Source organism: Schistosoma mansoni, chromosome W (assembly GCF_000237925.1).
Source record: "Schistosoma mansoni strain Puerto Rico chromosome W, complete genome".
NCBI lineage: Eukaryota > Metazoa > Platyhelminthes > Trematoda > Strigeidida > Schistosomatidae > Schistosoma > Schistosoma mansoni.
In genome coordinates, this window is record NC_031502.1 from 24,107,587 (window position 1) to 24,118,432 (window position 10,846).

The following is a 10,846-nucleotide window of genomic DNA, read 5'->3' on the forward strand; positions in this document are numbered from 1 at the left end:
ATCATGGGGTGTAAGACAATCTATTTGTTTGGAAACGTAATCTATTACAGTATGCGTGGTACATACCAAGTCACCACACAATACCAGTGGTGAGGAAGGACTTCACAAAAACGCTTGAGACATCGAAAGTAAAATATTTGAAGAATTTTGAGGCTTTATTTGCAGTTCTGTTTGGACTTTTCAAGTTAGATCTCCCACAATATGACCAGCAGTTATACACCACAGGTGACGTGACCCATATGCGTCACAATCGTTAATATCCATTGAATTCCGCCTTCCAAAAGATTCTAGTTTAATTCCAATGTAATTCACAAAATACGGGTTTATATGCTTGGTTTCGAGCCACACTTCGTATAAAAGTTAATGACACTACCCGATTGCCAAAGCAAAATAGTTACAGTGAGGTTTCAATCTGGGGTTTACTGATTATGATTCTGTTGGTCTAATCACAAAGCTACCATCCAACATCGTAAAATTATAGATAGGAGTTTCGTCTTAGCGTAAGATCCTGCAAAATGTTTTCACTAGAAACCCAAACAGAAACCGGACATTTTATATCAGGATGCACATATTGCCTTTTACTCGTTCATCATAACTTTCCTTCATTTTTGTTGATTTAAACAGGTGGATGGAACTTTTAAACAAAAACAGAAAGACAACAGGACAATCCTTTATCACTGTATATCAGTCAGTCCAATTTTCCCTTTAGAATATTGAAAGGAGAAAAATCCTTGTGACATGCAGAAAGAATCCAGTGAAGATGTCGATACACAAAACGTCAAGTATATTTCATGCAAATAATGTATTTAAACTACTTAGTGTTCGTAAACCCCATGAAAAACGCCGAAAAGCAAAGAAGTCTCGAGATGTATTTAACAGTTTACAGGATGATGCCTTAAAGACCTCAATCAATCCTCAAATTTGTTCTACTAAGAGAATAGTATTTGATGAGGATGGAGAGATAAAAAGCTTATGCGCTGCTGATAATTGGGATGTAGGTAGATTTCCACATTTAAAGGTGATTTCCAGCTTTCTGATTGTACTCGCAGGTCGAAAAAGCGTTCGGGATACGTCACTTTTACAAACATATATGCTGAACAGAAATTTACACCAGAATCTGGAGTCTCAAACCTTGAGAATACTGACATCATGTCTTACATTTCTGAAGATGAGTCAGAATCCGTACGTGAAATACCGATCAAACATGTAAAGAATCAGCATTTAGACGTGACAGTCTACAGTTTCCCTGTATGTTTAGCTTCTATTCGTACTATTGTAGAATGACTATGAGACTGTTGTGAAGTATTGGTATGATACTTTTCAGAAACTTCATTTACCCGCCAGAATAACTGAAAACCAAGTGAGTTCTATTTTCTAACTGATTCTAACCATAATAGACTTCTTGCACTTGAGTAATGTAACTTTTCGTGTTGTTACCCCTAACGTTTTTCCGATTGGTCTTTCAGGAAGGCGTCAACAATTATTGTTCAATGGTTGAACAAGCCTCTTTGTCCATCGCAACTGAAAGTCGGTCAAGTAGTATATCATTACACGAGTGCGTTTTTTTCTGCCTAAATTATGATTTAATCACTGTGTGATTGGATAACCATAATCTTTTAATCTCATGAATATTGGTTTGTAATATTTAATTTCTATTCGCTTGAAGTATGGTTTGACACTTAAAGTCCCTTGATAAGAGTCCCCAGAAAGTATTTCTATGTATAAATCTCTTTTTTTTTATTCAATCCTGTGAAAATCAGCCCTATACTTTCAGTGCAAATATTGGAAAGTGCAGTTTGAGTAATTACATACTTTCGGTAATTTCTTACCAGGATTTACAATTACGATAAAAAAAATTTCATTTGGGGTATTCAAACTGTTGTGGTTAAAAGAATTAAACAGCGGTAAAGATTATAAATATAATATATTTGTGATATCCCAATGAGTAGAAAAGTTAGATTTCTTGACGTTTCGTGACTCAGTGTAAACCACTTCTTTAGAGTATAAATAAATGAATTAAAATTAACCCAAGTTTAGAACAGCGGTAGAGATTATAATAAAATCATGCAAGTGCTGATTTGTTCTTCATAGTTTGCTAGTCATTTGCTTATGTATGTACGGTGTAAAGAAAGAAAAATCATTTAATTCGTGAAAGATTGAATCATTCATAAACTCAGCGAAAAGTTGAAAAGTACTAGATTAAAATGAATAATAGCAATAAATTTACACATGGGAATCATGTTCACCCTTTCGTCCAATATAATAGATTTACAATTTTGATCAAATGGTATAAGATAACACGAGGGGAAGTGACAATGAAATATTGTTAGCATGCTTATATCTGGTCGTGAGATTTCGATTATTATCACTTAGTAATCCATATACACGTACCCTGTTTCTATTATCAATAACGGCCCAATTGTCCCGAATACATATTTCTTACTGTTATTGTAAAAGCCAGTGAGGAATTACCGAAAATACGTATTTTCCTGCATAGTTTTCCAATTAGTTATTTTTTAACAAATATTAGTATTAGTTTATTTTCGGTAGCTTTACAATTCATTGATCACTGGGTAGTGGTCATTGTCGTATCTGTCCTCCTCAGTGCTGATCGAATCTCGTCAACCAAGTTGCAATGTGACCACTATCTTAAGTGAATCGACATCCCACACAATGTGGTGGTTGGAAATAGTTGACAGGAAAATCTGGACCTCAAATCAGTAGTCAGTCAACTGTAAATGTATCTTTGTCCTACTAACTTGTCGCGGCCCGAATAGCTCAATAGTGAAGTCTCTGACTGTGAAGCTAAGTGACCGAGTCAAACCCACCAGAGAGCACCAGTTCCCTCGAAAATGCAGATACACCTTGTTGGCCAGTGTCGAATAGCATTAGACTTAAGTCCAAGGTTTCTTGTTGACCACCTCTAACAACCACCTTATTAGCTTATCATAATTATTACCAACTTCTTTGCCACATCCACTTCCTGATTTCGCGATTATTAAGCCTCAGTATCTACATTTATGTCCCTATATTTTTAATAATGCTTGCGCTTCCGCCAGCAAAATAATTTATCAAAACATTAATCTTATAAGACCCACTGCCTGACTGAACTGTCTCTGCATATTTACAACCCTTGCATATACGCGAGAAGTTTGATGTTGGCCTCAAAATGTATGTTGTGTTTATTAACTTTGACTAGAGACCTACAGGAGTTAATAGGTCAGTATTTTAGCCAGGAACGGATTTTATCAACTGGATCTAAGGTTGGTCGACCGTTTTAACGTATAGAAAACATGCTGGGGATGTGAGAGTTTTGGAAGAAATCCATAAAGTACAGTTGAGTTATCAAACTTCATGCAGTTTGCTTACACGATATGGGACTCTAGATCCTTGCTGTAATTCCTATTTTTAAGGACTCTAAGAAAGTTTGTCATATACAGCCACAACATAGATAGACAGTCTTCGGAGCTGAGTACAGGTGAACCACTAGAGAATCATTTCGAAAAATCTTCATTTTACCGTAATAAGACATCAGCCAACCGTTTATACAGCTAAAAACTTTCAGAAAAACAAAACAACCTACCAACTGAGTGCAAGACAGTCTTATTATTTAAATGAAGGATAGATTGATTGAGGCGTAGCCTACTGAAAAAGACACCATCTAGTTATTGTCAAAGAGAGCCGCTTAAATAGTGACACCTCAGTGAATAAGGGCACTTTCATGAGTGCTGTAGAGTCATAACCTGTTACTTACTAATCTTAATTGACGCAACCCAGCTGGCAAATTAAAGTCAGTCAGTCATATGCAACGTAGAACCTGGCACATGTGTACATTGGTACAAATCGCTACGCCATGCTAGCACAATGAAACAAAATTGTGAAAAAAAGCCACAGGGAGGAACAGCGTTAGTGATGTTAGGAAGAATTTATCGTCGGATATACGATTTGAGAAGAGAGTATGAATTAGTGGAATAAAAGATTTTTTAAAGTAATTTAGGAACTTGGGATCTAAGCAAAAATAAATAGTAAGTGAACCTGCGCCGTAGCGAACGATTCTGAGCTAATCACCCAGTTTCCACTGGTTACGATTATCACTCAGACCCAAACCAAGTAGTATGCAGCTACATACATGAATCAGTCTACTTGTTATTGTTGGCGCATATGTATTCGGCGCTCTCTTTACCAATTTTTATGTGTTCAAATGAATAATAATTGGGTAAAAGTTACATAGGCAGAAAGCTCCGATGAACGCCGATTTCTGTGATTAACTCGAGTGATAGGTCGATGGAAAGTATAGCAAAATGTACTCACGCCTGTTACCCCTCGCGGAGGAGCATAGGCCGCCCACCAACATTCTCCATCCAACCCTGTCACAAACAATCCTTTCCAGTTGTTATTCACCCTTTTCATATCTGCCTCTATTTCCCGGAGTAACGTGTTCCTCGGCCTACCTCTTTTCCGCTCCCCTTCAGGATTCCAAGTTGGGGAATGCCTCGTGATGAAGTTTGGTGATTTCCTAAATGTTTGTCCGATCCACCTCCAACGTCTTTTCCCAATTTCAGCTGGAAGCTGGTTCCTACTCTCCTACAGAAGGCTGTTGTTGATGGTATCCGGCCTGTGGATGTTCAGCATTTTGCGTAGACAACTGTAAATAATTACATGTATCTGCTTGACGATGGTTGTAGTAGTTCTCCGGGTTTCAGTTCCGTACAGTGGGACTGTCTTGACGTTCGTATTGAAGATTTTCACTTTGAAGTTAGTTGACAGTTGTTTTGAGTTCCATATGTTCTTCAATTGTAGGAGTGCGGTCCTTGCTTTGTCAGTCCTCGCCTCTACATCTGCATCAGATCCTCCTTGTTCATCAATAATGCTTCCCAGGTACGTGAAAGTTTTCACATCTTCCGGAGTTTTGCCATCAAGTATAATTGGGTTGGCGTTCTCCGTGTTGTATTTGAGTATCTTGCTCCTTCCTTTGTGTATGTTAAGGCCTATTGATGAAAGATGCTACTGCTACATTAGTTGTCTTCGTCTGTATTTGTTCGTGTGTATGGGGTAGAAGGCTAGATCGTCTGCAAAGTCCAAATCGTCTAATTGATTCTGAGATGTCTATTGTATTCCGTGCTTCTCCTCAGATGTCGAAGTCTTCATAATCGAGTCAACTACCAGAAGAAAGAGGAAGTGGGAGAGTAGGCAGTTTTGTCTGACTCCGGTCCTTACTGAGAGATGCATCTGTCAGCTGTCCCCCATGCACCACTTTGCAGTGCAGTCCGTCGTATGAGTCCCGGAAAACGTTGACAGTCTTCTCAGGAACTCCATAGTGTCGAAGTTTCCATAATGTTCTCTTGTCCACACTGTCAAACGCCTTCTCATAATCAATGAAGTTGATGCATAGTGACAAGTTCCATTCAATTGGTTGTTCAATGATGATCCGTAGTGTCGTCATTTGATCAGTACACGACTGGTCTTTAAGAAATCCAGCCTGTTGATCTCAAAGTCGGGTGTCTACTGCGTCTTCCGTCCGGTCCAGCAACACTCCATTGAAAACTTTTCCTGGGCCTGACAACAGTGTGATGCCTCTGCAGTTCTCACGTTTGCTCAGTTATCTTTTCCTTGGTATCTTGATGAGGTATACTTTGCAGTCCGTCGGCACCTCTTCTTCCTTCCAAATCTTGAATAGAAGGTGAGGCATGTTTGCGGTTGCTTCAATGTCTGACTTCAATGCTTCATCTGGTATGTTGTCCGGTTCTGCCGCTTTCCCACTCTTGATTTGTCTGGTGGCTATCTTGAGCTCTTCGATCGTGACATCTATAGGAAGGTTTGTGTGCTGCTTCGATGTCCGGTGGATTCAATGGGGCTGGTCTATTCAGCAGTTCCTCGAGGTATTCCACCCATCTGTTCCTCTGTCCTTGAATTTCAGTGATTGTCTTTCCTTTTTTGTACTTGACTGGTCTCTCTCGTTTGCTATATTTCCCTGCTAGATTCTTCGTTGTATCATACTCCCTTCTCTTGCAGCTTTTTCCGCCGTCGATGCTATTTCTTCCATGTATTTCTGCTTGTCGGTTTTAATGCTCTTCTTCACTTGCTTGTTTGCTTCTGCGTAGTCTGCTTGTGGTTTGACATTCTCTGCTCGTGTTCAACTGTTGTTAATTGCTATTTTCTTCTTCCCTTCCTCAATCTTGCCCAGAGATCCTTTCCTTTTTTTAATGATGGTTCGTGCGACCCAGAACCTCCTGACACGTTGGAGTTAGTGCTTCTTTTATCCCTTTCCAGTTGTCCTCAAAAGTAGTTTCTTGTTCTTTCAGTAGATCTTGTAAAGCTTGGAACCTAGTGTTGAGAGTTATCTTGAATTCGTTGAGTTTGCGTGTATCTCGAAGGAAGGCTGTATTGAACCTTTGTAATGCTGTTTGTCCAGTTGTCCAGTGTTTCTTTGGCTTCAGTTTCATCTTGGCAGTCACAACCAGGTGGTGATTTGAATCTATGTCAGCTGCTCTCCTGGTTCTCACATCTTCCATTGCCCTTCTGAATATTTTGTCGATACAAATATGATCTATCTGGTTCTCTGTGGTGTGATCCGGCGAGATCCATGTAGCTGGTTTTGTGTATGCGTTTGTGTGGAGATATTGTGCCGCCTATAACCAATTTGTTGAATGCACATAGATTAGCGATTCCCTCAAAATTCTCATTTCTCTCTCCCAGTCCATGTCGTCACATTATATCTTCATATCCTGCGTTGTCCACTCCGACTTTAGCATTTAGATCTCCCATCAGGTTGGTGAGGTCCTTTCTTGAGCGCTTAGCTGTGATTGATTGCAGCCTCGAGTAGAACTGATCTTTATCTTCGTCGATGCTATCATTGATGAGTGCATAACACTGAATAAATTCCATTGTGATCTGCTCCTTCTTTGTTTTGAAGGACGATTTGATGACCCTGGGTCCGTGAGATTCCCATTCTATAAGTGCTTTTCATGCTTCTCTGGACAGCATCAGAGAAACTCCCTGAGTGTGTGGAGCATTTTCTGCTTCGTGACTGGAGTACAGCAGCATACTGTTTCTAGCCTTTGCTATTCAGGTTGGGTCCAATGAGTTTCGCTGATTCCAAGTATTACCAACTTGTATCTCCTCATTTCCGTTCCTATTTGACTGGTCTTCCTGGACTCCCACATTGTCCGAACGTTCCATGTATCTATAAAAATGGTTGCTCTGATCGGTAAAAGTGGCATCGGCCTCGTGACTTCCGAAGAATCTCGGCTTTCATCCTGAGGCGTCATAATTCTTTCTTCAAGTCGTATGGCGGAGTTCAAATGGTATGGATTGTTTTTTTTTAGTTAGCTTTTTTCTAGCGAGTTAGCTTTCTACGGGATGGGGTCGCTAACCCCATGCCCAACCCTCCTTCTTTACCTGAGCTTGACACCAGCAGTAACTCTAGAAGAGTATGGTAAAACAGAACCAGAAAAAGTCATCCTGTAGGTGTATATTCTGTGGTAAGGTGAGCATTCAACGCTTTGTTTTTTAGAGTGAATACGTTATTAAAAAGTCTCAGATGCTTCGATCATTAAAATCAGGTCATATACTTGAATACTTCACTTTATAGAATATTTCACAACACTTACATGCCTATTTTTTCTGTCTATTTTTAAAATACGATACTTAATGTAAATTAGTTATACTGAGCATTACGAACATTCAGTAGAAATCATGGAATTATGAAGAAAGTACGAGTCCAGACAGAAACTCTCTGGCAAAACTGCACTGACTTACTAGTGATTCAAACGCCAGATATAGAGACTTATTTAAACGATGACACTTCTTTATCAATTAAAGTAGGTTATTGTCAAACATAAGATCTGTGTTAACTATACCTTGTGAAAGGAGCCAGAAAGTCACACATCCTGTAAAATTGCCATTTATCGGTATTATATATTTTTGCAGAGAACAAATGGAAAGCTGTCAATAACAACGTGGTTTTCTCGAGACCGGTCCTCTGGATAGGCCCCTAAAATATTAGAAGCAAATACACCGGTTTGTAAATCTTTTACAAAAAATATGGAGAAAAGTCATTTTAAATGTAATACTTCATACTATCTGTCGTTTTATTACTTTTCAATTAGTGTTCTTGCTAATTGTCAGCTACTTCATCTCTCCGTGGTGTGGAATCATTAAGCGGCATATTGGGTTGTACTGTTAATGGCGACGAGTGTGAGATCTATCTTCATCGTTTTTTTTCTAAATGCCCTTTGGTTAGTAGCTGTTGAGTATGTTCAAACCCTTGTGGTTTTATCTGTAGTATCCCTAAAGTTAGTATCCAAGAACGGACTTTGTGCTATTCCATTTAACGGTTTTGTATTAGCTTGTTACGTGACAAGTGACTCGCTACTGCTAAACCCTTTGATAAATAGTCGTAAATGTCAGTGCGAAGTGATTTCTCGTTAAATATAAACCAAAAGTCTCACGTTATCTATTAGTTTTCAAGCTGATTTATTTGAAGTCAAAACGCTATTAAGCCAGCTGGAATCTTATGGGTTTTGCCAGTCATGTTATTACTCAAAGGAGCGACTAGATTTGGTGTACAGAAAATCGAGGTATCAATAACATTGTAATAGATGGAACTTCCACTCTAACAACTGACAGAAATAATTTGGTGATCACGGGAGTTTCGGATGTGAAACGTCCAGATGTCATATTTTGGCTTTCACTCTTCAACTACCTAAGGAGATGCGTTAACGCATCCATCATGTTACACAAAACAATAATTTTTCCCATACTTGACGGTGCTTGCTTCTAGATTTGAATAATAAGGGATCTTGTACGATGGAGTTAAGTAAGCTACATAATCGACTTCTTGTACCCTAACATTTCATGTAAGTAGAATAAGTATTTGATACAGAGAGCATCAGTCGATAGGTATTAGCGTTTTTTTTAAATATGTAAGTAGATAAGCCCAGATGGCTAAGCTAGGAAAAGTTTGGCTTGAGCAGACGGAGTTTGTCTCTTGAGGGTTACGAAAATGTCATAAATACTTCATAATTTATCACCAGATAGTTAATTACAAAAGAGGACTTGACAATGATCATGGTTAGAATTCCTGTTAAACTGCTTATTTCGTAATGCCGTCTTCATAAAGTAATCGGTGTTTGCGTTTCTCTTCACTGGTTTCAAACTGGAATATATGACAGTCTTCGTTCACAAAGCAGTCAGTCAGCGTAGAACTTCGTACGTACGTACATCATTTCGAGCTGCCATACCACATCAGCACAGAGATGAAGTTGTCGATTCAAATCTCATAGTGGTAGAAGTAGTAAGAGTATAAGCATTAATGTGAAAGATTAGGGTTTGAAGATGTTATTGAAGGAGTATAATACAGTGAGATAAATTTGAAAAAAGGGTAGGGAAATGAGGAATTCAGAGAATTAGAATTTGGTAGAACACATAGAGTGGATGCACCTTTGCCATTGCAAACGATTTTGAGCCATGTCATTCAAGGTCTCTATTCATCGGTTGCTATCATCTCGCGAATCCCAACCAGGTAGTCTACACCTACCAACATGGCTCAGTCCACTTGTCAGCGACTTCATGGATTTGTGCCACGTTTTGGTCTGCCCCCCCCTAGCTTTCTTCCAACCTACTCCTATACCACAAAGTATTGCACGTCGGTGGTTGGGCATACGTAACACATGTCCCAGCCATCTCAACTGATGAAGTTTCACCACTTCATCAATCGATTTGCCATCATCACAAAGCAGTATGCCTGCGGTGATGCTTTACAATGTCCGGTTGGTGGTTGACTACCCTTCACCTCGCTCTTGCATTTCTAGCGAAGTATATCAGTGCTTCTCATTAGGAAAATACCCCTGAGATGTTACGACTAAAAACAACAGTCCTTTCAACCTCAACTTTGCGGAGATCAGTTTAAGTTCTGGTATAAACTAGATTCATTAATAATAAGTACTGTGGTTATGTTTTGTAGATTAGGACTTCTGTACGACAAGAATTTATAGCAACGTCCAGGATCAAACACGGCCTCCAGACCTCACAGGCCGTATGTTACATCTTAAATATTAAATTCTAGTTGAGTAGCCGACATTTTTAACTTCGTTTGATTTGCGAGATAGTACATCAGTTGTCAGTACGAAACTTTATTTCCCAAAGCAGTTAACCTCCATCGGTCATAACTTTCCACTAGAATACATACAAATACGTTGAACTAACATGACGGGAAAATCTAGTTGGGACTTATTGAGATACTAAGCAACATTGTAAGTTGTTTTAATTGTGCTGGAATACGTAATTTGAGAAGAATACGATCCTAGAAACTCAATTTACTTTAAGTTCACTGTATATAATTCCTTTTTATTCATTGCTAAGTCGGTCATGTATTTTTGCCAGTTAAAGGGGTTGGGAATTAACAGCAATATATAAAACCTCACAGGTAAATCATTGTTATCAAAGTAGTAGTACAAGATCTGTTTGGTGCGTATTATCGTCGTAACAGAAAGTTGTTCTATATAACTAATTGTATTAGGAAATGTTCACAAGGTCAAACGATCGTAATTTGCCTGTTCAGCTATCTACTAATACGTCATGGGAAATACTGTTTCCAAACTACCATTCAATTACAGTTAAGAAAAGAATGCATTTTTCAACACTGTGGTTTTCGTTTCTTTCAGTACACTAATGATTCTTATTTCTTTCCAAGTAGTAAACTCAACGTTGTTGTTAATAGAGTAAGAGTATAGGATTCATAGACCACCTTGATTTTTAGTACCAAAAACTACTCGAGTATTTTGCTCTGTTCAATAAGTTTATCTTAACTCATTAAATAGAGGGGGAAGATTCCTGTACAACACAA

General features: G+C 38.7%; 1 protein-coding gene across 2 annotated transcripts; it reads left to right on the forward strand.

Annotated features, from left to right (window-relative positions):
• Nucleotides 1–412: 412 nt before the first annotated feature.
• Nucleotides 413–1,723, forward strand: Smp_059920.1 (hypothetical protein; the record flags this gene model as incomplete). Of its 2 annotated transcripts, none has more annotated exons than XM_018789054.1 (5): nucleotides 413–782; nucleotides 820–994; nucleotides 1,030–1,248; nucleotides 1,280–1,360; nucleotides 1,398–1,412. In XM_018789054.1, 5 exons carry the CDS (start codon nucleotides 739–741, stop codon nucleotides 1,410–1,412), a joined length of 534 nt encoding a protein of 177 aa, XP_018654534.1. The 2 variants fall into 2 exon arrangements, with proteins under 2 accessions (XP_018654534.1, XP_018654535.1); XM_018789052.1 differs by lacking the exon at nucleotides 1,398–1,412 and adding an exon at nucleotides 1,467–1,723 and having other exon boundaries at nucleotides 739–782.
• Between the last annotated feature and the right edge of the window lie 9,123 nt (nucleotides 1,724–10,846).